Source organism: Osmerus eperlanus, chromosome 14 (assembly GCF_963692335.1).
Source record: "Osmerus eperlanus chromosome 14, fOsmEpe2.1, whole genome shotgun sequence".
Classification (NCBI taxonomy): Eukaryota; Metazoa; Chordata; class Actinopteri; order Osmeriformes; family Osmeridae; genus Osmerus; species Osmerus eperlanus.
This window is the reverse complement of record NC_085031.1, coordinates 13,467,466-13,494,628: the sequence shown is the minus strand read 5'-3', so window position 1 is coordinate 13,494,628 and position 27,163 is coordinate 13,467,466. Positions and strand designations below refer to the sequence as shown.

At 43.4% G+C, this 27,163-nt stretch overlaps 4 protein-coding genes across 7 annotated transcripts; 2 read left to right on the top strand and 2 right to left on the bottom strand.

The window, feature by feature from the left end:
* Window positions 1-74: 74 nt before the first annotated feature.
* Window positions 75-5,872, bottom strand: tmem154 (transmembrane protein 154). 4 transcript variants are annotated; one of them, XM_062477818.1, is made up of 9 exons: window positions 5,690-5,872; window positions 4,484-4,561; window positions 4,280-4,327; window positions 4,052-4,126; window positions 3,793-3,951; window positions 3,501-3,555; window positions 2,754-2,830; window positions 2,371-2,413; window positions 75-1,175 (listed from the first exon to the last, which is right to left on the bottom strand). In XM_062477818.1, the coding sequence occupies exons 1-8, from the start codon at window positions 5,823-5,825 to the stop codon at window positions 2,382-2,384; spliced, it is 660 nt and encodes a 219-aa protein (XP_062333802.1). In that variant the 5' UTR covers window positions 5,826-5,872; the 3' UTR covers window positions 75-1,175; window positions 2,371-2,381. The 4 variants fall into 4 exon arrangements, with proteins under 4 accessions (XP_062333802.1, XP_062333801.1, XP_062333804.1 ...); XM_062477817.1 differs by having other exon boundaries at window positions 4,280-4,339; window positions 5,690-5,871; XM_062477820.1 differs by having other exon boundaries at window positions 4,082-4,126; window positions 5,690-5,870.
* Window positions 5,873-6,705: 833 nt separating this feature from the next.
* Window positions 6,706-9,045, top strand: tma16 (translation machinery associated 16 homolog). Its single transcript, XM_062477821.1, has 7 exons — window positions 6,706-6,824; window positions 6,922-7,031; window positions 7,120-7,157; window positions 7,275-7,359; window positions 7,468-7,616; window positions 7,713-7,755; window positions 8,040-9,045. The coding sequence occupies exons 1-7, from the start codon at window positions 6,822-6,824 to the stop codon at window positions 8,218-8,220; spliced, it is 609 nt and encodes a 202-aa protein (XP_062333805.1). The 5' UTR covers window positions 6,706-6,821; the 3' UTR covers window positions 8,221-9,045.
* Window positions 8,547-25,449, bottom strand: marchf1 (membrane-associated ring finger (C3HC4) 1). Its single transcript, XM_062477814.1, has 10 exons — window positions 25,400-25,449; window positions 17,247-17,324; window positions 16,723-17,027; window positions 13,078-13,128; window positions 12,758-12,837; window positions 11,418-12,197; window positions 11,122-11,302; window positions 10,862-11,009; window positions 10,007-10,051; window positions 8,547-9,853 (listed from the first exon to the last, which is right to left on the bottom strand). Exons 3-10 carry the CDS (start codon window positions 16,807-16,809, stop codon window positions 9,528-9,530), a joined length of 1,698 nt encoding a protein of 565 aa, XP_062333798.1. The 5' UTR covers window positions 16,810-17,027; window positions 17,247-17,324; window positions 25,400-25,449; the 3' UTR covers window positions 8,547-9,527.
* Window positions 24,193-27,110, top strand: apela (apelin receptor early endogenous ligand). The gene is made up of 4 exons (XM_062477823.1): window positions 24,193-24,626; window positions 24,693-24,695; window positions 25,839-25,925; window positions 26,559-27,110. The coding sequence occupies exons 1-3, from the start codon at window positions 24,542-24,544 to the stop codon at window positions 25,922-25,924; spliced, it is 174 nt and encodes a 57-aa protein (XP_062333807.1). The 5' UTR covers window positions 24,193-24,541; the 3' UTR covers window position 25,925; window positions 26,559-27,110.
* The last annotated feature ends 53 nt before the right edge of the window (window positions 27,111-27,163 follow it).

Here is a 27,163-nt window from a genome sequence, read left to right as displayed (position 1 = left end):
TTACAATAAAGAATGAACTGAAATACTGACGATTTCGCTCAAACATCTGGATGTGATTTTACACAAAATATTAAAAAAACAGTGTACAAGAACAAGATTGGTGGAGGATATATTAAACAAACATAAAAAAATATTTTAACAGAAAAATTACACAGAAAATACACAAAGTAAGGATCTGTAGGAAATTCCTGAGTACAATAACTGGGCTGGTATTGGCTCTCGGAAAATCCCCTGCAAAGATTATTGCTGTGATTTTTTCCCTCCCATTTCATGCACCAGAGAAAACTATTTCTCCATTTGATCATATATAAACCAGCCGCCCTTATAATTAAAGGCTTCTGCCATAGAGATGGGCCACCACATACAGAAAAGTAGAAGCAGAAGGAAGTGATCTGGGGAAAAGAAGCAAGTCAACGCATGGTCGCCATTTTAGCTATCGTTAGAGGGGAGAGTCTTTGGGATTGGCAATCTGGTCTACACTGTCAGTTTACAGCTGACTGCTTATCTGTGCAAGGGAGAGAATGCAAACAGAGCATCTGCTATCTCTTGAGATGTAATTATGATAGTAATAGTTTTTTCGATGTAAAAAAAGTAGTGGCAGGAAGCTATTTTATTTATGTGTTTTTCTTGACAATTTCCTGAAACCAATTTACATTCAAAGCACCATAAATTACAGTATGACAAATGAAAATAAAAGGCAATCAGCATGATCACAAACTAGAGGGTATGAAACAATGAACAATGCAGGCTCAAGAATGACATAATACAATATTACAAGGGAGAAGCAACCAGAATTCAACTGGTGAAATCTCTATTGCCACATGCTATAAGTAGGGGCGAATGGTACTGATTTTATGTTCCAATAATCTTATTCTCATAATCTTTCATTTGTACAAGTTGAGTTACCCGAGATTTCACATTTGGAATTTAAGAATAGTCCTCCCATTAGTGTCCCATTAGTCTCAGTGGAGTTGTTTCCTGGGAATTGTGGGTGTGTAGTAACATAGCTGTAACATAACACGCCTTGAACGTTCATAGAGCTGATAACAAGCAACTACACACAGCATTGAGGGACACAGGGTCCTTTCCTGTGGCCTGCTCGGACCATGTCCTTAGTCTCAGGCAGTAGGGGCGTGCAGGGTGAGAGAGAGTTGAGTGTCCGTGACTCTAATCCCCTTGAAGGAGGAAGGGGACAAACAGGAAGAGACGTCAGATCCCTGAGCCACAAGTTACAAAGTTTGAAGATCATTTTGGGGGAATGATGAATCATGGAGAATTAATGTCCCTTTCTAATTCTATACATGACCTGCCTGCAAGAAGCCAATTTACTTGTCTTTAAAAGCATACAAGCCAAAACCACTTCCAAATTAATGATAGTGAATACGGTTGATAGTGTGGTACTTATCATCAAGTCTTCAAGACAGATCTGAGTGTTTTGACTTCTGGCCTGAGTTCATTGATAACCCTCAACTACTGTGCCACATTCCAAACAAAACTTCCCTGGCAAGTAAATAGCGTGTGAATAATGTGAGCTCATAGTTCATTTCATGGACCACTAACCCCAAACCCATCCATACCACACACACACGGAGAGGGGACATATTTCTGCTGCCTTACGCCACACTTCCATGCATGCCTGTCGCAATCACTAACAGATGTCTTATGGTTCCTGCCTGAAAGCATTACCAAGGCTGAGAACTCAAGGGTCAGAGTTCGCCAGTTAGAGCTACTCTGTACCTGCTGTACAAAAAAAAAATAGCTGGATTGGTAAGACTTGTTTACAAAGAGTGGTCCTTTATCCAGGGTCAAAGGTCAACTTGTGTATTGTTGACTCTATTGTGACCAGAAAAACTAACCAAAACCGAAACAATAGGTATCAAGCTACTTCATATTGTTTTTGATGGTCACTATAGTGATTATTTGCGTCCATGAGAGTAGGAAGTTATAGGACTATTGTTTTTACTCATCAAATGGTTTCCCATGCTCAAGTTTCATTTTAGTGCTGGTATCAGGTCATCAGCTTCAGGTTCTATTGACAGTTGGCTCTTCCCTCTATCTATGTTAACTGTAAACCACCGTGGGTTTGGGTTTGACTTCTTGTCTTATCTTGCAACATTTCCACATGTTCGCTGCAACACCTTCTGAGAAAATATTTACCCTTTGGCCTAGTTATTATTTATGACTGCATAAAGTAGGTTACATTTTTTTAGTAATTGTTTGCCAAAGTAATTTGTTAAAACTCACAACTCTAGACTAAAAGTTTTATATGCCATGATGTTAAAGCAGTGTGGGTAAACGTCATGAGCATGTTATTCATCACATACAAATGGATCCAGTAGGTCCACACTAGCTTTGACTTCTTACACTCACCATAAATATGATTACGCTGGCCCAGAGTCCACTCCAGCACCACCTGTAGAGACAAGTAGACATGTATGGTACTGCTACATCATTTTATGACATGAATCAAGAATGTGAACTTTCAGAATAATCTAGTGAGGCCTAGGTAAATATTCTTGTTCCTGCTGATTTTCGAAAAAAACAACCAAATCTGAATTCCTGTGAGTTGTATTTAAGATTTATGATTGAACAGTTTTTTCACTAAGTAGCCACAGAAGAAACAAATAGAACAACTGCGACCTCTGCTGGAAAAACTTTCAGCCAAATGCTATTGCATGCGGTACAAAATAAATCATCCTCATTATTGATATATTGTTAGAGCGTGTACCTTTTGTTTTATAAGAATGACGTACCATCTTTATTCATCCATTGCTCAAGATCTTCCATCTCTAACTCCAGAACAGAGGGCACATCATCCTCAAACATGGGCCTGGAAGAAAGCAGCAATGCAATTGAATGGTTCGTTTTTTTATCAAAATAAAATGTTCCAAATAGTCTTCCCTCTTTGGACTTCTATTACAATCTATTGTATCTCCTGTTTCCACTTTTTGTACTTGTTGTAGCACTAATGACTGACACAGGAGCTTAGGCTACGGAATGTCAACTTTGTTGTTGATGCTGAAGAACAGCTTTATCTTTATCTTTTAACAAAAATCATCTTGAGATGCACCTCAACACGTGACTAGTGATGGTTCCTGCGGTCATCGGGTATTTCAACAATCAGACATCCTCTCACCCAGGCAACCCAACCAGGGTTGAGCAAGCCCCGGCTTGTGTCCATGCAGGTAGGACTACCTCCCCTCCCCCTTTAATGGCCCTTCGCAAAACACACTTGACATTGAATTTATTGCATTGCACGTGATGACAAACCTACCAGTGTGGTTGTATATGGTTTGCTAGTAGCTGCTAAAATGCATAACCGGCGTATTTGCACAAATCCATCAAACACACAAACATACACAGACACACCTCTTTAAACATGCTTCTTCATGCCCTCTTCCTTAACAGGAAACACAAAACAATCTTTAGGATAAAAAAAAGACTAAACTGATTGGAGATCAAACAAACCAAGTATCCTTTTAAAGCAGAGTAATACTTACATTGGAACTTTCTCAGAACTGTGATCATCCAAATAAGGATCTTGTTTCCCATTTTCTAGAAATATAAACGTACATTTAGGCTCACTTTATACATTTTACTGTAATTCTGAAGAAGAAAAAAAAAGCCAGGCGAAGACATTTACCTTCTAATAATCACTTTCTGTATTGGCTGACTGTATAATATATAGCTTTATTGGTAAATATCACATAAACAGCTGTCAATCTACAGTGGAAGTTAGTGGAGGGTTTGTGTTTATTACAAAAACAACATGTTTACGTGTGCCAGACTTACCAGAATCGCTAATTTTCCCATTCAATCTGCGATGAATCATTATACCAGCCACAATAAAAATGATGATCACGACCACCAAGATGACTGGAACCAAAATAATGATGGGATTTAGACCTTCTTCATCCGATGAAGAGCTGGGGGTTTCGTCCCCTAGCATGACTAAGAGGAGAGGATTCAAGTTAGAGCGCAATATCTTTGATCATAAAACCACAAAAAACATGTTTGAATCAGAAGTGGAAGTATGAAAAGGGAATGGGACCTTCATGTCTTTGGCCTTTTTTTAACATACTTTTACTATTGTCTGTTATGTAGTCTCCAGAACCATGCCCTTCAACTGTGAACAAAAACATCCATAACAACAAAACAAAAACACAATTGTATTTAATGCCCCTTATTAGCAACATATGGATATTTAGTAAGGTAAATTAATAACAAATGACCATGTTACATGAGCCAGGAAAACCCACAGGATCTGGTGCAATCTCACCTAAAGTAGTCTGTGATGAGAGAGTGCTTGGTGTGGTCATCTCATTACCTGTCGGGACCACTGAAGGGTTAGAGCCAAGGATTAATACAAGTGAGGAACATGGACCAAACCATGAGTGTTATTTGACACCACTTTTAAAGTAAAGATGAGTACACATACATAAATACACATTGTTGAAGATAAAAAGGAGTAGATGTTTATTACCATCATCATCATCTGGTTCTTCAGGTGTTTCTGTTGTCACTTCATCAGGTGATTCTTCCTCATCAGTCTGACACAGTGCTACAATACAAGACCCATTGCTTAAATGCTATAATTCATTTTCATTCAATGCAGTCATCCTGACAACCACCACTTAATATCCATTAGTTATCAAAGATATCAGTGTCCAGTCTGAAGACTGAATCTTGGCCGTGTGTAATGTCACTGAATGCCACAGACTGATATAATCTGTTGCTCGTTTGGGCTGAACCCATGATTAAAAATAATAGATTCATTTAGCAGATGCTTTTATCCCAAGCACTGTACAGGGGAGGTTTGAGCATGCAAACTCTTCATCTGCAGTCAAATTGTCTATTACAGATGTACCCATCCCCTTTTACTTTGAAAAACGGGATTATGTTCTGTACATCCTATGTGAAAGTTTGTAGCCTGTTTAATGAAAAGGCTAAACTAACCGATAAAGAATATGAGGGGAGCTCTGAAGCGTAATACACAATCAACCATTACGGGATGTTGGCCAACCAAGGTGATGAAAACTGCTGACGCAAGCAATAGTGAAATCTGACTGTGACTGTGACTCTAAACTTACAGGAAGTCTGTCTCACTCTTGAGGCAAGTGAAAAGCAGGACCATCTGCATTTCCGCAACAGTATGTGTAGCTGATTCTTATCAAGTGTGACTATTTCTCATTCAAAACCAAGCAGCTGAAACTGAATAGACACAAAGACAGTCAAGTAAAAGCTGTTTTAAAAGACTCAAAATACAAAACGTTAAAGTCTACTATAAACAATATGTTCACACTTAACAGCAGGTAAATTATGTTGGTAACTCAGATAAAGAGCAATCAAACAGAGCATTCAAATGGCACAACACAGTTCGGCAGCGCGGCATGTACTTGAAAAGAAGACCAATAGAAACTCTGCTGTCACTATTCTCAGTTTCACTGAAAGGCATGTGAGGGCACTTCTTACCAAGCAGGGCAGAAGAAAGTTAGAGGTAGAAACAGAGAGAGAGAGAGACAGAGTGAGAGAGAGAGAGAGAGAGACAGAGTGAGAGAGAGAGAGAGAGAGAGAGAGAGAGAGAGAGAGAGAGAGAGAGAGAGAGAGAGAGAGAGAGAGAGAGAGAGAGAGAGTGAGAGAGTGAAAAAAAGAAAGACAAACAGACAAGAGAAGAGACAGAGACACCTACCATTGCCAGCCAGACAGGCGATGAGCGCCAACACCAGCAGCGGGGTCCTTCCCCACCAGTCTCTCCTCATGTTTCCAAGGGCTGGAGCAGACTTAGAGACATTTTGTACCTGTTTCCTCCTCTCACTGCCTGTCATGGCATCCCACTTCCTGATCTGATAGTTAACTCACCTACCCAGCTCTACAGAGGGAAGAAAGAGAGAAGAGAACACACCCCCCACGCACACACACACACACATTTACACACATCGTACACACCCAGCCAGTTCACTCTTTCGGATGTGATGCAATCAACTGCTTGTAGCCACAAGCCTGCCCCTCATCCAAAAGCAGTAGTACATTCTTACCAGCCCAGTATGTGTTCATACCTGGGAGAGTAAAGAGTTGAACAAACTGAGTACAAAAGGGGCAAAGCTGTTGCTAATAGATTCAGTATTGGTATGTGGTAGTTATGTTTGATCTTCAAGGAACTAAAAACAACAACAGTCTGATTACAGTCACCATTCTCTGCTTTTCTACGTTCCGACAGCTTATCGTGTAAAACCTAACCATGGTTGTGACAAGTTTCAACTTGATGTCACAGGTGAATGATTTCTCAGTGCTTGAAACATCACAACAACAGTTGAAACAGTACCTCTTTATGTTGAGAAGAAAAGAGAAAAGAAAATACAGGAGAAATAATTCAAGACTATTTGGTATTGGGTCTGTGATTCATACATAACCCTAACCCTGTCACAAAAGAATACTAGGCCAAAGGTCACATAAATCAGCTTAATTACACAAGTAAAAGTCAAGTATTTATTCAAGGTTGGAAATGGCCAATCAGTTTTCCTTTTTTCCAATGTCCCAATCCACATTGCTTGTCTTAATCACAATTCACCAAAAGAGGTTTGAGAGAGCCTTAAATGAACTGACCTTCTTCGCCAAAGCGACTCTCCTCAGACTTCAGTTGCAGCAGTCGATTTAGTGTCCTACAGCGCCTCTTTGCGGTTTCAAAATGACATTCCATCAACGGAACGATGTCGGCCGAACAGCGTTCAACACGGAAGTATTACGACGAAGACCTTTCCGGCAGCACCAAACTACTACACACGTGTAGGCAGTACTTAAACTGGTTTTGAAGAAGCTCAAACATGGTAAAGACGACAGGTCTTCTTGGTAATATATACAGTAATATAGCAATTACTAGTAATATTTAACGGTGCAATTTACATCCATGTTTCTCTGTTTTAGCCGAAAGCGCAGAAGGGAAAGGCTCCGGAGAAGAAAAAAGTGGTCCACCCGTACAGTCGGAAGGCTGCTTACCTCGCCCGAGAAGAGATCCGATTAGAGAAAAAGGATAAGTGGGTAACTTTATAGTCATTTTAATTCATCTGTATTTTATCTTGTTACGGCTTGTGTCTAACATCTAGGTATTTATTCCCGTGCTAGACAGAAGACTGAGAAAGCTACTCGTCTTAATAGTATCGGTGAGTGACAGCTCCCTCATTGAAACATTTCTAAATTAATTTAGTAAAAGCTTTTTTTCTAAAGCTACGTCCAGGTCGATGCCACCTCGTTAATGATGTGTGTGTTCATGGCTGTAGGGGAAAAGCTGCTGTGGTTCCAGGGCCAGCTGGACTCTACAAAGACAACCTACAACAAACAAGATGCCTGTGACATTATAGAAAGGTGCGTGTTTGTGTGCTCAGCTCACCACTCCACATCAACGCTAATAACATTCACATCTGAATCTACAGGCTTCATTTTGTTCAGTGTGCCTGTGTGTGTGTGTTTCAGGTACCTTCACAGATTTGACTCGGAATTGGAGCAGATCGAGCTTGTTAACGGGATCAAAGGAAGACAAGGTCGTCTACACGGCGCCCGGGAAACCGTTATCATGCAGACTGTCGAACGGGAGAGAGCTCAGTTCGATGGCAACGGTTTTGGTAAGTGATACACGTCCCTTCAAAATTCATACTTTCAGTGTCGTGCCCATCTGTGCTCTTGAAAATAAGTGTTTCGTATTTCCATACCCTCTTCAGAGATTCCAGATCTCATCAACGCCAAACATCTGAAGACTTTCAGGTGAGCATACATGACTGGGGGGCCTATTCAGCCGCATGCTGGCTGCGTCTTGATACTTCCCAAACCATTCAGCCTTCCTCTGGCCTTTTATGTGAACATCTGAACAGCAGAAAACATTAGTACAGATAACACAATAGCTTGTTATTGGGGTTGATGGTGAAGTGTTCAGTGGAGTGATGAAGGAAAGGAGACCCAGTACCTGACCTTTATTGGATTGGGCAGGAGGGAATGTATTGTGGTAGGTCCGTATGGAACTGTGAGTTATGATCTGATTGGTTTACCAGCGCATGGAGTGGCGACCTGAAAAAACTTCCCAACATCAAGCTACGGAAGTTCTCCAGCAAAGAGGTGAAGAAAACGAAGGAAGAAGATGAGAAGGCAGCAGACGGAGAAGAGGAGGAGGAGGAGAAAGAGGAAGGTTCAATAGCAGACTCTGATTCAGAAGGACTGCCGGAAGACTTGTAAATACTTTGCATTTCAGAGACTTGGGGACCTCTCAAGACAAGACATCTCAACAGCAAAACAAGAGGTACTCTACAGTTTGAGGAATGAAAAGACTGCAAAATCTTCACCCAGCCTGAAGTTTGATGAGGGGCTGTGTAGGTGAAACTCTATTTTATTATTGGTAACAGTGTTTGTGCTTGTATGGAATATCAATACAACATCGGCAGTGCGGTACTGCAGTACCAAGACTGTCCATCAGATGACAGCAGTCATCAGCAGTCAGACTAGTTGGATTCCAGTTGTCGGAAAATTAACCGGGATGTGTAAAAAGAAATGTATTGTTGAAATGATGATATACATTCAGTGCTTTATTGCAAACAGGTACATATGCAATTTGAATAATCTTGTATTTTACTCAATTCAGATGATTATAAAATTTTGCAAAACCCAGAAAAACTCAATTGAATTTTCTCAAATCGTTAAGGTAATCAAACACATTATGTATTTCCTTTTTTAGCTCAGTGAGAGTATTAACTGGTAAAATGTGCCATTCAACAAATGCATAAAAAAGAGGACATTTGTTCACTGAGAACATCTGGCTGTCAATCTAGAGGCAGAACCCCACTGTGTGTCAATTAATAAACAAGAACATTTGAGCATAATACAAAACACGGAAGACACAAATTATAACTGAACCATTAAAGTGATTGATAAATGCAAGTTACTTCCAGTATCACTTTAATCAAAAGCTGCATATAGTGAGAGGAAATGATCTTCTTTGGCTACTTAGTACTTCCTGTACTCTTCTAGGAATAATCTACACCCTGGTAGGGATTCTCCTAGTAACACTTGACCTGTCATGTTTTTGGTTTCAGTATTACCACTGGTTGCACTACTAGGAACTTTAGCTACTGTAATCATAGCATAGCCCAGCATACAGGGTCTCTGATTGTATACTTCACATTTGGACTCTGGGGTTTTTAGGCCCTGATTGGCTGGAGAGTGGGGTTAGCATTAGGCTAATGCGCTAGCACCAGCATCGACAGCGTATCAAACTCTGAGCTGCACCCTGTTACCCTGTCCCTCAGTGTGACTGCAAACTGACACCAACGATGGTCCCATTAATAGCACAGTAGCCTTCGAGATACCTGTCTCCCTAACTCCTATCCTCTTCCTCATTCACTTGGGTACATGAGGAGACGTCCGTAACATGTTGCTTCTACCTGTCGGGTCCAAAACGAGTGACCCTATTCTCACCCACTTAAAAGTGCACTAGCTACAACACAGGGTGTGATTTGGGAGTCGGGACAGTTTGAGGGGGAGGAGCCTCAGACAGGGCTCTCCGCCGGCGCCACCGCGTCCTCCGTGGTCGAGTCAGAGTCCGACTGAGACTCCTGGCCGCCTTTGGAGAGCTGGCCCATGGGAACTGCCACAGTGTCGTGCTTCCCATTGGCCAGCGTGGTGATGGGGGGAGGAGCCTGCACAGGATGCTGGGCTCTCTCAGAGCAGTTCTGCACGGTGATGATGCGGTTGAAGGCTTTGAGGCGACGCCACAGCTGGAGGTAGACCTTGCACTGGATGTACATGAAGATGAGTCCGCCGGAGGAACTGATCCCCACCACAATCAGCTTGGTCCAGAACGGCCATTGAAACACTGTTGTGGACGTCAAATGGGGACACCGTGCATGCATGCACACACACATCATTCACACACATACAACACACACACACACACACACAAAAGGGTTATGCGTGTATTGACGGGGACCATAATAACTGGTATAAACAATACCTGAGCTGCGCTTACCCTCTGTTGTACTGTAGTTCTGTAGATTTAAGCTCCAAAAATAGTCTGAAAGAGTAAGTGGTGGTCTCCTTATTTTTACTGTCTCTAAACAATCTGTCATTAAAGGGCAACAAATTAACTTGAACTTTTAGGAAATATATTTATACATATTAATTAAGCATTTAATAGAAACTTGGATAGACCTCCATTTACACTTGCACTATCATTAGACCTAGTTAATCCCGGAAACTGTTACAAATCACAAAGATGAAAATGAATAGAACAATACCGTTGCAGTATAATGCAACGGTATAACACATCACAACCTTTTGTGTTAGTGTTTGTATGCCAAGTCATTTTACATGTACGTGCCAATTACACACACAGCAGCAATACACAAAGCTATACATGCATGTCCCATCTGTTTTGTAATTTAGAAAAGAAGCTACATTTTATGTGAGGAAAAGTGGATGTACAGCCGTGGCCTAAAGTATTGGGAGCGACATACATTTTGTGTTTGCAAAGCTTGCTGGGCCTTGGCATAAAATGACTGCTAACGTAATTTCAGTCATATCATCAGCCAGTGCCGGTCCTTCCTACAGGCGATATAAGCAGCCGTGGCATGAAGAGGGGGGCAGCAATTGTCCACGACTGTAAATGTAATATATTCAACCTACGTGTAAATAAAGTAGTCTTATACCCTGGGACATGCTAATTCCATGAGTATGTAATTGATGGGCAGGAAAACGCTTCAAATGTTGAGCGTAGCAGTATTGTAGGCCCCGCAGATTGAGATTCAATTCAATGTTAAAACATTTTCATCAAAAAGCTCTGTGGTCAAACTCTAAACTCCGGGCTATGTCAAGAGACACTGACCATAGCTTTTGCCTAGACTGATCTCGTCGATGGTCCTTTTGACCAGAACCTGGACCGACCACAGCACGCAGATGATCGCAATCAAGTGAAAGACCACCGAGCAGAAGATCTTCCTTCGCTCACTGGTGGACATCTGTAGCTTCTCCCACTGAGAGAGGCGGAGCAGAGAGAGAGAAGAGGAAACGTGGATTTGTAGTGGCAGAAAGGAACTGGGGAGAAAAGCTTACCCAAGACAACATGTGATGTGCGTGTGTGTCTACCTTGCCTAGCGGCTTGAGCTGTGTCTCCATGATGAAATCATATTTGCACAGTTCACAGCATCGCGTGTCTGAAGACTTGATCCACTGGTTTAGACAGGCCATGTGGACGAACCTCATACTCCCCGTGCACCGGCACGGCGTTATCAATGAGAACTCCTCGTCCCCCTCACAGTGACAGATTCTATACACGCACAGGATACAGAGGGTTAGGATTGAAATTCCAAGAGGCCAGATTCACACACACACACACACACAACATAAATGGACTCCCACCACACGCATTCGCACACACTGACCTGCAGACCTCCATTTCATCGTCAGACCCAGGTTCCACTGTGCCGTTGACGGCGCAGTCGCTCCGTGTCGTCGGCACCGACATGTCCCCACCCCCAGCCCCCCTCTCTTGGTAGCGCTTGGTGATGTGCTCCTCCCCTTCCTCCACCAGCGAGGAACTCCCGGGGCTGCGAGACTCCCCGTCCAGGCGCTGGGTCCCGCCCCTTTGGGAGGCGCGCCCCTCCCTTCTCGGCGCCCCACCGCGTCGGCTCTTCAGTCCCCCTTGCCCGTTTTCCACCGGAGCCTGGTTCTCCTTGTTTTCGCGGCCTTCGTCCGAGCCCACCGACTGGAGCTCCATTATCTCCCCCCCGTCTCCACCCCCCCCTCTCCCCCCGTCCCTGTCTCGGCTGCTCCCGCTCCGACGCCTGCCCCTCCGAGCCTTCTCCTTGCTCCAGCTCCGCGACTGGCGCCAGGTCTCCTCGTCCTCCTCCGAGGACTCCGACTGCGGGGGGATGGAGCCGCGGTGGCGGACGTGCTCCTTCCTCGGCTTGGAGCCCTTGTCCTGTTTCTCGGCCCTGTCGGAGCGCTCGCTGCTGGGGCTGCGCTCGCGGTCGGGCGGAGGTTGGGCGATTGTCTCGACGGTGGCGGTGCAGCTGTCTCGCTTGGGTCTCTGCCGCCGTTTCACCTGCTTCTTCTGGGAGGAGCTCTGCTTGGCGCTGGTGGCCGCCATCGCTCCTTTCTGAGGAGGTTTCTGAGTGTGTCCGTCAGAGACATCCTCCTCCAGGCGAGTCAGGGGGCCGGTACTGAGCATGGGCACACGCATACGAGTCAACACAAACATACACACACACACACACAGACGGATACACACACACATACACACAGAGATGGATACGCACAAACACACACATTCAGACAGATGCACGCACACACACACACACATACACCCGGAGACGGATACACACACATGCACACAGGCAGAAACACACAAACAGAAAGGTGGAGAGATGGAAAAGTACAAGGTGAGGTGAAACACAGGCAAGATACATGTGTGATCAAACATACAGCTGGGATTCAAGTATGTGTACCAGTACTTAAAATCTGCCTATTCTCCTGTAACAAGTCTTGATATTGAAAAGAACAACATTCTTGAGAGGTTTATTGATTTAGGATGTCCTAACATTAATATGGATCAAATAGATCAATGTTTCTGGTGGTTGAAAGCTCTGCCATGCCTCCCTCTATATATATAACCTTGCCGTGTGCTTAGGGACACAAGACAAAATGGAGGCACAAACCACAAGTAACCTGTGTCTGGAGGAGAACAGTTAACAGGGGTAATTGTATTGGGCAACTCTCATACCTGCAAATATCTTGAGACGAGGGGGTGACTGACGTACGAGACACGGTGGCCGTGCCCAGTCCCGTTGTAGAACTGCTCGCCTGCAACCAATTACAGAATGGATTTACGGGCCTCCTAAATGGACTGGCCTAAAGCCAGGAACCAATATTCGGTGGCCAATGGTCAATAAGACTGAAATAATTGAAAGTTAACCATTTAAACACCAACATTGAAATCTTGACTGGCTACATTTAATTAGCCTACTGTAGTTCTATCTGTGAATGGAGTATAACTGGATTAGAGACATTGACTACAGATCCTTTTATGGGTTCAGTGGTTACCTTGGAGATGTTGCTGGAACGACTCCCTGAGCGTCCAGAGGCCTTCCCTCCCTGTGGAGAGAGAGATGGGGGGGGGCATAGAAAGACCGGAAGGATAATAAAGATCATTTGGGTTGCATTTTACATGGCACTTCTATCCAAAGCAATGTACAAATAGGGAACTCTGCTCCTAGATAAGAGGAAAGGAAAACGTACTAAAGTAGCTTGTACAAAGTCGACGTCAACTCAACCACATTCACCCACTTATCTTCTCTTCTCCTCAACCTCAGTCAACTCCTCCACCCCGCTCATTGACAGACATCCTCAAAGCTAAATTGTCTGTCGTCATGTGATTTCAGGCGCTTCGATTGGTCGGTACAGCAGTGTCCTCTGAGATAGTTGGCTGCTTTTTTAACTCCTGGCTCATGCCAGGAGTCAAGAGTCACGCTCTCTCCCATGTGTATCTGTGACCTCAAGTAAGACGACCAATCCTCTTAGAGAGGGCCGGCTGAGCGGAAAAGGAGCTGTGCATCACCGGTAATCTATTTTCAGAAACATTAAAGCGCTTTTGGCAGAACGTGCCGGACTGTTGCTGTCTAAACTTCACTGCTGGACAAATATACAGTACAGTACACACAGCCGACTGCAACCTTTCACTCGGTCAACAGTCACATTTAGTATTAATCATCCGTCAGTATCATGAGGGTGACTTCAGATCGCTTGTGTGCCAGTCGTTCCCTTTCCAAAGCAACCAGTTGTTTGGTGACCTAGGAGCAGCCTACTTAAGAGCTTCTCTCCTGGAACTGGGTTAGGCTGGTTTGATTGTGATGAGGGGTCAGAGTGATCGAATTATGATAGCACTGGAGTAAGTTTAGTTACTTGTGACGGATTGGTTTACACCTGACGGGAAGAATCTATGGCCCAAAACCAGCAAGGCAGGGACTTCTGTCTGTGTTCTAGTCTGTGTACTAACTAACTCCATTGGCTGAAAGAGTAGGCTTGCTGTAGCACAATGAACAGTGTATTTTACTTCAGCTTTTTTAATACTGTAACTAGATCTTGGGGTTTTCAAAATGACATGAGTGTCGTAACAGTTGCTTGGTTGTGTGTGTGTACGTGTGTTTTGTCCTCTCCTTCATTCTCATAAAAACATGCCATGTGCCAGTCCGGACTGGTAGCAGTGCAGTGTTTAGTAAACGGGGTTCAAGTTCAGTATCTTGTATTGGCATCTCTGAGCTCAGGGTAATACCTACGTGTCACTTCCTGTCATACCTGACTGTAGCTGAATGTTCATTATATTGTTCTTAGCCAAGCGTAAGACCAGCAGCTAGCAGATCTTATTGTATTTGTGTAGGAATCACCACCTTGACTGATTAAAAATAGACACGAAGTAGATCCAAAATGAAACATACCCTTTTTCTCACAAACATGCACACACACACACACACTTTGCACTGGTTCTAGACACATCACTCAAATCTTTAGATATTTACTGGTTATGGTTAAATGGTCAACTCTGTACCTGCCCCATCGCTGTCAACTATCAGTAAACACCCACATAGACAACATACTAAAAAATACACACATATGACTACATAATCACACACTGTCAAACAGTGTATAATCATAAGCTGATCAAGGGATTTACTTAGTCAATTTAAAGTCCGTAGTCTATAGTTCAATTAATCCACACCACCTGCAGTCAAAAGTTGCCCATGCGTATATGCTGGTTACATCCCTAATAATGGCTGTGAAGGAAGCTATGTTTAACTGACTCACTACATGGTACACCTGTGACCTGAAGTGACCAAAGCACATGAATTTTCCGTCCCAGCAGGGTACACGTTGCGACAACAACTGGTATTTAGAACAATTTGGCCCTAGAGGAGAACCCTCTTGAAACATGTTAATTAATAGAACCCCTTTTTTCTGAGGGCTCCTCTACAAGGACACCGAATTCTACAAAGTCATCTGAGAGTGCAGGCCTGTACGCTACAAAAAACCTACACCCATCTTCTTCATCTTGGAATATGTGAAGTTTCCTGAACAACTTGTCAGACCCTTCCGAACATCTGAATGTCTAGGTAGAGCATAACATATACGGAGGAGGTCAGATGGCTGAGCGGTTAGGGAATTGGGCAATTAATCAGAAGGTTGACGGTTCAATTCCTGACCGCGCCAAATGACGTTGTGTCCTTGGGCATGGCACTTTACCCTACTTGCCTCGGGGGAATGTCCCTGTACTTACTGTAAGTCGCTCTGGATAAGAGTGTCTGCTAAATGACTAAATGTAATATAAATATACCTAGATGCCTCAAGAAAACAGAAACCTTCACCAGAACCAATCACAGCCCAGTACACGTCCACCCTCTTAAAGGCTACAAACCCCACACACCTCCTGCTCTGTCATTGAGCCGCTGCAGTTAACCAAAAGAGTAACTTCAATAGCCAGTATCTATTCAGGATTCACTTCACCATCACATACCTGCCTCTCTGCTCTGTCAACCCTACCAGGATCTGTGTGTAAGGGGACATGAGAGCGTGTGTGTAAGTGTGTGTTGATACTGATGGTGACGCAAAGATTAGTTGGTGTATGAGGCTAAGCGATATTTTGAGTTCTGCCCTTGGGATTAGTCATTTATATTCAGCGTGAAGGTTGGACTGATGGCTAGGTAAACTAACTCCACACACACACCTTCTGCATTTACTCTCATCTCCCACTAGGCCAGACTGGACCATATGTAGACAACAAGAACCCAGCAATCAGAATCAACTTTATTTGCCAAGTAAGTTTGCACAAACAAGGAATTTACTATGGCAGGAAGGTGCCTACGGTAAACATATAAGAGTAAATATAAAATGTAGTATGTATGTATCTATTTCTCTCTCACTCTTTCTCTTTCTCACTCTCTCTATCACACACACACACTTTCTCAGTAAGTGAGTGTGTGTGAGTAAGGATTGTGCTAAAAGCTTGGTGCAGTGTGTGTGAAGGTGCGAACACTAAGTCGTCAAACAGCACCTTAGCTGAAGCAACAAACTCAAGCACATATCTGCTGGGTACAAGCTGCCAACCCTATGTGATAGGAGCTGACACTGCCAGTGGAAACCTAGCAGGATTAGAAACACACACGCACACAGACACCAAGTCACGGAGCGCTCACACGTGAACCTTCCACCCCACCCCACCTCCCTTTCTTCTGCCACAAAGATCAGCCTTCAAGAGAAACATTGAAGATCAACCATGAAGATCAGTCAGGTAGAGCAACCATGAAGCTCAATCGTGACGATTAGTCAACTACAGCAACCATGAAGATCGACCATGAAGATCAGTCAACTAGAGCAACCATGAAGATCGACCATGAAGATCAGTCAGCTGGAGCAACCATGAAGAGCCGTCATCTAGATCAACCATGAAGATCGACCATGAAGACCAAGCATGAAGATCAGTCATCATAAAGATTGAACTATTAAGGGGCACACAGAGCTCTCCTACTCCGTAAAAGTCGTCATCTGAATGTTTTACTGTAGATATCTTTGACCGTATTGTTACTACGGCACAAAATATGCACAAAATATAAAAACACACAAAGTCGTACTCATACTCCTAAATGCCCCCCTGAAGGTCTAAACATCCAAGTGAGAGGTGAATGGTGGGGGGCTTACCTCAGTCTTGTCTTTGGAACGAGAAGCACTTTTGCCGTTACTCGCCGTCTCCTGAACCGGCACCACGGAGATCTGGTGTACGGGCATTCTGCTGTTCAAAGCGTTGTTCCCAGGTTATTCCCACAGCATTCTCAACGCCGCACTCCAGACTGTCCAACTGGTCTGTCTGCTAGGTCCGGGTCCCATCAAGGGCTGTACCTTCAGGAAGAGCACCCGGAATGACGGAAGTCCTCAGCGCTGGCCCCTGAGCATCGAGAGCCGAGAATGAATGGGATCAGGTCACCGTGGTAACCCGGCAGAAGGCTCTGGAAACGGCAGGTTGTGAAATTGTCATGACGACTGAGAGAAGCTCAACAACACCCCCTTCCCCCCACCCCTGTTTGCGGTGCGTGTGTGTGAGAGAGACGGATAGATGGAATGAGAGAGAAAGATGGAGAGAGAGACAGGGAGAGATAGAGGAAGAGAGATAGAGAGATAGTTAGGCACAGAGAGAGAGAAACCCTTAAATTAATCTGTGCTTTTACCGGATTGACCAGGTGAGTTGTTCGCGGGGTGACGGCAGTGTCTGGCTGAGAGGGGTGGAGTCAGGAACAACATGCCTGCTGGGTAATAAGATTAAATTAACCTCAATCCCTTGCAATGGCCAGTGTGGCTTATCAGCTTACACAACATCACTCACACACACACGAACACACACACCACATACACAAAAGGCTGGCAGATATGCTAAAAACCAGGAGGATTCACAATATGTTGACATATGCTATGCGATAATCTTCTTTTCATTGCTTCAGTCTAGTTCTCATTAATGATTAGACATGTTGTGTGACTGTATGTGGTCACTTGATCGTTTACTGTCAAACTTCCTGAGAATGCTTCAGCACAAATATAATAATACTGGAGTGTGTTTTACACTGTGTGTGTGTGTGTGTATGCTAATGCATAGCCAAATCCTTCTCAAAATGGAGTGCCAGCCCTATGGACTAAAATAGACATGAACAGACTGTCTGTAAATAGTGTTACGGTGGTATAACAATAACAGTGTGGGGATGCTAGGGTTAATGTATACTTTTTATACTAGTTTTTTTTTTTTAAGAGTTCAATGTTATATCTATGTTATCAAAGATGGGCAAAAATACATAAAAATGTATTTTGATACAAAATACCCCTCAAATAAATGTATTAAAATGAACTACAAAATACTGGTGCCAGAAAATGTAACAAAATACAATACATGTATTTTCTTGAGTTTTTTGAAGACAGATGTTTCATCTGTCATCCCACAACTATGTCACATGTCTGGATGGTTCCATTCTACTGACATTCTGAATGCCAACAAAAGGTAAGCTTAGGTTTGGAGCATAATGCTATGTAACTTGCATTCAATGTTTCTGAGGACCAAAAGGTCCTCATGGGCCTCATGCTCATGGTGCTGCGCCCCTATGCGCCGCATGTAGCGCATTCCCACTTTGCGCCACTGGTTTCAAAATCAGCCTCATCTGTGATTTTAGTCATGTTTGCAATCTGCCAAATTGCCAGAAGCTCTTACGATGAAATCAAAAATTGTATTTGTATAGTTCTTTTTACAAGCAGTGTCACACAGATTCATAGAAGCCCATCGATTGGCTCCTACAACCTACCTAAACAGTCAAGGAAGAGAAAAACTCCCATGGTACCATGGTGATTATAGACCTAGCCTACACATCACCTTTCTGTTATATACAAGGCTGAATAGTATTTAAACAGCAACACCACCCATGAAAGAGTCCTTGACGCTTGAAAAGGGGGAAAGTCATGGATTGAATCCTACTGAGCATTTTTTGCAGTGTGGTTTCTGTCAGCTCTTATGTAAATTTGGGGTATTAAAACCCCCCCAAAATGAAATAAAGGATTTTAAAGGATTTTACTTCAATAAATAAAAATAAGGAATTAGAAATGTTTTGAACATCTTTAAATGACTTGTATTTGTGTGTGCATGTGTATCTGTGTGTGCGTGTGTTTGTGCGTGTGTGTGTGTATGGCTGTCTTTCAATAGATGGCATATCTGTTTACAGAGCTGGAGCTGCTGACAATTGTCTTCTCGCTGTTGGTCTTTGGTCTCTGTACTCTCACTGGCATGATAAGAGAGGAGTGCTCACACACACAGGGTAAGATTGTTCAAATAAACACACACACAAAGAAGACACGTACCAATGAACATAAATTTGGAGCTGTTGCCAATGTATCAAATATATTTATGAAACCATTTTTGTATTTATTATGCAAATAATAATAACAATTAGTAAAAATACTCATTACTTCTTATGTCCAAGGAACTACATTCTCAAAGAGAGTGGTCATTGTCTGACTCTTGGACAGGAAGCTGTCACACAAATCTGCACAAGTCCCCGAAAAAGCTTCAGTGATGTGTACAACTGCACAGCTTCATCCAATCAAAGACAAGCATACGTGCTGAACACAGCCTGAAGACACATACGGAATAGCGTATAATTGGGGAATGAGTGGATGTTGAAGTGGTTTGTGTGTGTGTGTGCTTGTCTGAGTGTGGACTTTGCTCAAGGATGTACAAGCCCTCCAGGATCAAACATAGGAGTGGCTGGTGATGTCATAAGTTATAATAAACAAACACTTTTTAACACAACCATTTAGAAACATCAGGTATTTTTTCACCACAAAGAAGGTTATGCAACATACCCAACTCCCCAGCTGATTCCTAACTTTGCCAGTAAATTGTTGCAACATGTTAGCTGGAGAGTTAACTTGCCCAGTTAACTTAACTTACTATGTGTGTCCTTATTCATGTGTGTGAGATCAACCAATCTATTTCTAAAACAGGTAAGACCTCTTCTGTTATTTGTGGCATCTGTTGGAAATGAGTTAACTGTTTCGTTTCCTGTAATTTTCCATGAAATAATGTGTTGCAATGGAATGTGACGGGTAGTGTAAAATGTGTGTCCTTTTCTACACTTCCTCAGTGAAAATTAAGGACCTTGTTCATCGTTTGGGGGGTATTTCAGAAAGCAGGGTTAACATACTCTGAGGTAGACTGTTTCAGAACAGGTGATAAAAGTTAGTTCATTCAACTCGGAGAAGCCTGAGTAAAGCCCGAGCACCCGGATACAAAAATCCCTCATTAATGGAACACAGATAACACTATTCATCATAAACCAAAAATAATTGTAGCACATTGTATCTCTGACTACCTGCCAATCTCGTTCCGTGTTCGTGTTCCGATCTGAGAGAGCATGTCCACGTCGTCATACAAACGATGGTGAGGGCACAAACGGAGATTTGTGCTTCAAAATCAAATAGCTCTTTTGAGATAAGGACATGACTTGAGTGAACTTAAATAACTGTATTTTGATCACTTTCGTAAGTGGGTTCAGTTAGAGCCCAAACCACTCTGAGTCATTAAACATGGTGCGCAGCAGCTGTAAACAATAGCCCTTCTCTGTGGTTGACAATAGTACTGCAACTGAACCTCAGCTGTTGTATATTTCCATATGTATGTAATTGTGTTTTTGTTATGGTTTTCTAGTTGCATGAATGGAGTTGCCGTTCTCTGGCTTTGAGTTAACCTTCATCTTCATCGCCTTCTTCATTGTTTTCATTTATAGCCTGGCCTCAATTTGCACACAGCCAGCTAGAGGTAAGCAGCTGCACACACACATGAGGTCCGTTTAGGAAGTAATACCGACTGTCCTTACACAAACAGATATGAAACATACACATTGACATGAAATGTTCACACATGCATTTATACTACTAAAAACTCAAATCCAGGAGGAGAGGAGGAGAGGGGAGAGAAGAGAAGCCTCAAAAAGAGTAGATGAAAGCAGAGCAGAGTACAATAGAGTACAGTAGAGTATAGTAAAGTCCTCATCAAGTACGCATCAATGATGAAAACTTTTGTTTAGAAACATTTTTTGAAATTTTTCTTTCAACCTTTTGAAACTTTTTTTTCCAAAACGTTTTTCCCACACACACAGTGAAAGGAGGAGATAACTTTTTTTCGAAAATATTTCTTTCAACCTTTTGAAACTTTTTTTTCCTGAACTTTTTTTCAACCTTTTGAAACTTTTAAAAATATATTTGTAAAATATATTTTTAACATATTTTAAATTTGTGTAAGGACAGTCTGAATTATCCCCATACACACACACACACACATATTTATCATTATACTGGGTTTGCTTGTGAAGCCTGCCTCACATGTATTATTGTGCTTGTGTGCATGGGTGTGTGTTCATTTCTAGAAGAACATCTATGGAAGGCAAAAGAGAAGTTCCAAAGCTTTTCAAAGAGAAAGCAAAAAGTGATCGTCAAACAAGCAACTCGACAAGGGCCTTGAATCATTCACACAGACACAGGAACACACTCTTAACCATGTAAAGACAAATACACCAACGGCTGCCACTCTGCTGTAACAGTTTAAATTCTACACTACGGCTAACTGACTGTTGCAGTGTCATTTGTTAGCCGCTAGGGGCGTTTCTTTACAATAAATGTGTTCATCGTGGTTTGATTCCCATGCATGTGGTATTCATGTGAACCTCAGAAGGTTACAATAAATCCCTTGGCATTTGTTGACAATTGAAGCGGTCAAATGACTAAATGTTAGGGTTCCTTCTACCTCTATGCCCCCCCCCCCCACACACACACACACACAAACGTACACACACACACACACAGGGCCAGAGTGGGTGCCTACAAACTTCTTGTGCAGGAATAGTCTGATTTGAATCCAAAAGTCTTCACATAGCGGATCATTGCTCCAGTGGTTTAAGACGAGGCATCAGTATCTGACACGATAACACAACATATGTATCACATGTGTTTGCTCGTACACATACTTGTCTGTGGAGGTGTGTGTGCATGTGTATTAGACGTGCAGACTTATTCATGTGCATATGTGTTCATTGGTGTCCATACTGAACAATTGTAGTTGACAGGTCTTAAGACCAATTAGTGCCTGACAGTCCTCAGCACTCATTAGGCTAGACGACCTGGCAGCATGACAAGAGACACACCAGTCTAACGATGGGGAATTTAACTGACTCACTAGGCACAATCAACACACAAGGCACACATGCACGCATAGCACAATTCAGCACACATACACACTGAACACATCCCCGGGCAAATGTCACAATGCGAGCAAGGATGCTGAATTACTAAAGAAACAATAATTATACTGGCTGTCAATATGGGTTATGTCAGTGTGTGTGTGTTGGTGTGTGTGTGAGTGTGTATGTATTCATCTTTTGGGATTGGTTGGCAGTGTGCCATTAGGCTTGATGACTGACCTGTTCAATGGAAATGGTTTGGACCACACAAGGGTCAAAGTACATGTGTGTGTGTGCAACCAGGGAGTATTTGAGGAGCCGAGGTAATCCCTGTTGTAGACATACAATTCATAAGAAGTGCCAACATTACAACACACACACCCATACAGGGGGGTCAAAGGGTACAGATGACCACGGGCCCAAGGCCCAGGGGGGGGGGCCATGCAAAGGTTGACCTTTCAATATGATTTAGTACAACAATTTACTTACTGACATATCATTGATAATACATTGTAATGGGGAAAATGTGTGTCAGACAGCCAGTGAGAGAGAGACAGAGAGAAAGAGATAGATAGACAGACAGACACAGACAGAGTCTGGAAGAGATATAGCACCAGTCAGTGTTGTAGCCATGGCTACCAGGTGGCTCTAAATGACAAAGGGTCCACGATTAGCATATTCAAATAAGGAGTATAAAAGTTTTTTAAGACAAAAGCAGCCAGTGAGCAAACTGCAGCTTTGCAATGATGGAAAGAACCTAAGACCTCAGCATGGCCACAAACTGATAGAATCCACGTGTGCCTGTGTGCCTGTGTGTGCGTCCATAAGGAATGTCTGGCACTGTGAGGGACATTTTTGCAAACACCATAAAGCAATAAAAATAACATTTCTAAGGGCACACACACACAGAGAGGCGCACACCACACCACACCCTACTCCCCTCTTTCTCCTTGTATTTCTCACTTAATGGTACAAGGGAGTTGATGGTCCAGATGCTTGTTCAAAGTCTTGGAGGCCATCTTGTGCTCCTGGTCCATTAGTGTCCTGCTGTTTCTCTAATCCTCATTCACATGTAATGGCGAACATTTCATCTTAATGTGTTAATTCATTAGCAGGCCAACTGAATGTAGAGAGGTGCAGTCCACAGGCCCGGCTGTTAGCACACACGCTAATGAGTCCTGTACTTTGCAAAGCCACTGGGTGACATAGGGTTAACACCGTCAGTCCGTCACACTTGCTCCACCTAATCAACTGTAGACTGTGTTACAAAAAGACACACAATAAGAGAATGCCAAGCTCATCCAATAAAACTATGACAAAAATCAACATATCTACAGTGAACAGTAAGAATAGATTTGATTTGCACGCACACGCACACACCCAACCACACACGCACGTGCAGAGACATGGACAGACCTAAAAAGCGGTCCCAGATGCTCTACTGTTCTCATGGGTGGACCCAGACTGTCGTTAGTTAGTTCAATGCAGCGGTTGGACTCTGAGCACCCAAGAGGTGAACAGCCTGCCTTAACCCCCTGGCCTTTCTCTCTCTCCACCCAGCCAAGGCCTCATCCCCTCCAGTCATGAGATGTGGAAGGCCCTGGGGGAGGGGTGTGGGGCAGGGGCAGGTGGGGAGGGTAGCGGTAGGGAGGGTGGGTGCGTGGGGGGAGGGGCAGGGGTTGGGGGGGGGAGAGAAAGATGGAAGGAGAGGTAGAAGAAAAAAGTAACAAGGTCACATGTGTGACTTCTTCACTCCCTCCGGTGTATTCCATGTAGTCCCCCTGTAAGCTTTCTCTCTCTCTCTCTCTCTCTCTCTCTCTCTCTCTCTCTCTCTCTCTCTCTCTCTCTCTCTCTCTCTCTCTCTCTCTCTCTCTCTCTCTCTCTCACCCACACCCTCACACACACGTAAAATGAGGCAGTAAAGTGTGTGTTAAGGGGCAGTTGGAGGGGGGTGAGTGGTATAGGGGGGCTTCCTGTCATTTGTATCACCCCTCTACATATGGGGTCAATATGTGCAATGCAGAGTGGGCTGCATGTGTGTGTGTGTGTGTGTGTGTGTGTGTGTGTGTGTGTGTTAGAGAGAGACAGAGAGAGTGACTGTGTATATCTTGTCAATTATGGCAATTCACACATTTGGGCCCAGGTATTAAGTCATGTTATGTCTGCAACATATAGATATAGGTACATACATATCTGTGAGTGTGTGAGTGTATGGGGAGACAGAATAAGTGGCAGGTTCATGATAGAATTAATGAAGATGGTTGTGCATGTGGGTGTCGGGATGAAAGAGTTTCTTATGTGACATCATAATTATATTATTTTAATACTGGAGGGCATTGGTGTTTAAATGTGTGTGTTAGAATAGTGTCAGGGGTGGGGGTGTGGGGTTGAGCCAGCCCTCCCTCCGGTGGGTGTATAAAGGGGGGTGTGGGGGTAAGGCAGCTTTGTCATTTTGCTCTCAGTCATCGAGACAATCACTGGACACACACATTCCATTGGGGACAGACTGGTTGTCTACAGAAGAGAAAAGAAGACTGAAGTCTTGTTTGATTGTCCCGCGAAACTCAAAGAAAGACGGGCACAGAGAGAGAAAGAAAGACAAGAGGCCAGGAAGTCTGATCAGCCTACCCAGAAATAGAGACTCATCCCTGGGGAGATTGAGGACCATCCACACCTGAGGACCAAATCCACTTTCAGCTCCTGGATCTTTTTTCCCCCAGTTCTGACCCTGGATCAGGAGCTTTGATCCAGCCATGAGGATCCTCAACGTGCTCTACATGCTGCTGCTGCTGGTGGCCGTTCTAGGATCAGTCTCTGCTGCGAGGCCAGGTAAGAAGTGTAAGAAACACGCATTGCCCTTTGAAACAAATTGCATTTACATGTTGTTGCCTATAAGCTACTGAGATGGTCTCTGTATTCTGATGTAAAAGCCTAACCGCAGTAGCTGTGGGGCAGCCCTATCGGATACTTGTACGTTTGTAAAGGTTATTCGTTGAAGTTCCTTCGTCATGTACGTTTGCTTACTTCATATCAGTTTGTTAAACGGCACACTTATAATGTGTACATTTTCGTACAGAATACTTGTTTAAATGTTGATGCGTTCTAATTCTAACTGGCGTGTATGGACCGCTGCCACCTGCCGAAGTAAACTCTGAAACACGAGCATCAATCCGAGCTTTCACAGTCCGGTTACAACAAACGTGTGCACTATCCACCGCTCCACTGAACTAAGTTTACACAGACATTTTTAACAGGATGGGGGAGAATGTTTTCATTCCAGCCTGTGCACAGATTAGAGTCTATTCAATACCAACTCTGCCAGCTGGCTATCGTTAAGCCTGCTAGTATTGGTATTATTGTCTGTATGTAAGAGAGCGTGTGCGTTTGTGCACGCGCCTACTTGTTACTGAGAAAGATTGAGCGAGAGACGGAAAGACCGGGGGACCGCCGTCGACGCTGAGGCTCAGCAGCAGTTCACACCGGTCCATTGTGCTGTCGACGGTGCTCAAGCGCGCTATTGTTAATCACGGTGTTAAACGCAATGCAAATGCCCCGGGGCTGATTACCATTCATGGAGCGGGAGCGCCCACGACCAAGTGTAAAAAGCTTACCTTCAGGCCTTCTGGGTGATGGTTGTGGTGGTGGAGGAGGTGATGGAAGCACGGACGAAGCCATAAACTTATCCGGGGGGTTTATATCTTCCTGTGTTTGACTGTCCGCGTGAGAACCGGTGGGAGTAACGGTGGGTTTATTACGGAGGTTAAAAATAATAATGTGCTACGGTTCCAGGTTTATTAGAGGAGGTCGCTACTTATCTTAATGACTACAAAGGCCTCCTCCAACAATAAGTTATTGTACCTTGTGCACGGGTGCACCTGTGTCGTTTATCATCGAGATGTAGCCTACTTGTTAGTTTGTTTGACTTGCATTAATTGTGACATTCTTTAACATTAATCACATAGATAGAAAGGCGGTTATGTGAGGTGTTGTTTCAAATACCATTCAGTCTGACTGAACAAAACAATCTAACTCCAGCGTGTTGTGTTGCAGATTTCCTGAATGTGAGGCGAAAATACAGACATCACTGTCCTCACAGACGCTGCATGCCTCTCCACTCGAGAGTGCCCTTCCCCTGAGGTGAAGCACACACACACACACACACACACACATGCATGCACACACGGGGTGGGTGTGGGGTTGAGGGCACATAAAAACCAGCCTAATTTAAATCAGTCCGCCTGATTGCTAATCCCACCTGTGTGTGTGTGTCTGAAACAGTTTATGAGCTGTCCAAGACTTCTGATACATGGCCTAGAGAAGCAGGTTAAATTGGTGGCAGGTGGCAGTTAGTGAGTGTGTGTGTGATTAGTGCCAGAGGTGTGTATTCACACACAACAGGAGTCCAAGCAGATATACACTCCAACATAAATCTCACTAACAACAAAAGGGAAAGTATATCATGTGTGAGATAGGGTTCCAGTGTTTTAAACAGAGTGGGGGTGAGCAGTGGTCTGTGTGTGTGTGAGAGAGAAAAAAAAATGGAGAGAAAGGGGAGGGGTGTTCACTTTAACATTCTCTAGGAATCATTGTTTAACAGGGTCACTGCCTTCTCACCCTGGCTCCTCCACACACACACATTTCTTGAGAACACATTCTGCACTACATCTCAGAAGCAGCCTTCTGTCATTCTGAAATTGTTTACAATTGTTTCACTCAGTCATCTATGACCGAGGCTGCATTTTAAACAATTTTACATTGTTTTCTCTAAAGGTGTGAGCATGAAGATGCTAAGCAGAAAGAGAGGTAGGAGTGTCAAGGGCAGTTGGAGATCTTTTCCACCTTCCCTCACACCAAGTCACCGGACCAAGGTGACACCAATAGAAGACTCCCGCAACACCAAAGAAATGGACTCCAACCTGCCTAGTAACAGTCACAGACTGAGCTTGTATTTGGTTTGTCCCCTCCCAGCTTCTTGATGTGATTGAGCTGGAGACTGGACAAAGAGAGTGACATGGATTCTATAGGCCATCTGGAATGTACTCCTCCTTACCTGCCTTCATGTCCTTCACTGGTGACAAACAATAGATCTGTGGACCTGTTCATATTCAAAGTCCACAAAAGTACTACTACTTATGATAGTCCAATTATTCATATAATGTAAATACACCACCAATGTGTATGAATGGACATTTGTATGAATGTATCAAGGCAAATATGTCAACAATATCTCTACAATGTCACCTACAAAGTGTTTATATGTATGTAAGGCACTTCAAATGTTTTAATGAATGAGTTTTAATAAAATTCTGTATTATCTTACTGGCCTTGACTCACTTTGAGGGTGTGTTTAGAAATATGACAAAAAGGTAAAAGGA

Coding starts and splice junctions, on each gene's coding strand:
- marchf1 (XM_062477814.1), bottom strand. CDS start 16,809: ATGCCCGTACACCAGATCTCCGTGGTGCCGGTTCAGGAGACGGCGAGT. Junction 11,010..11,121: donor AGCTCAAGCCGCTAGGCAAG/GTAGACACACAC, acceptor CGCCTCTCTCAG/TGGGAGAAGCTACAGATGTC. Junction 9,854..10,006: donor GAACTACAGTACAACAGAGG/GTAAGCGCAGCT, acceptor CGTCCACAACAG/TGTTTCAATGGCCGTTCTGG.
- apela (XM_062477823.1), top strand. CDS start 24,542: ATGAGGATCCTCAACGTGCTCTACATGCTGCTGCTGCTGGTGGCCGTT.
- tmem154 (XM_062477817.1), bottom strand. CDS start 5,825: ATGACAGGCAGTGAGAGGAGGAAACAGGTACAAAATGTCTCTAAGTCT. Junction 3,556..3,792: donor TGGGAAAATTAGCGATTCTG/GTAAGTCTGGCA, acceptor TTATATTTCTAG/AAAATGGGAAACAAGATCCT. Junction 2,414..2,753: donor GCAATGGATGAATAAAGATG/GTACGTCATTCT, acceptor TTGTCTCTACAG/GTGGTGCTGGAGTGGACTCT.
- tma16 (XM_062477821.1), top strand. Junction 7,158..7,274: donor TACTCGTCTTAATAGTATCG/GTGAGTGACAGC, acceptor TCATGGCTGTAG/GGGAAAAGCTGCTGTGGTTC. Junction 7,360..7,467: donor GCCTGTGACATTATAGAAAG/GTGCGTGTTTGT, acceptor TGTGTGTTTCAG/GTACCTTCACAGATTTGACT.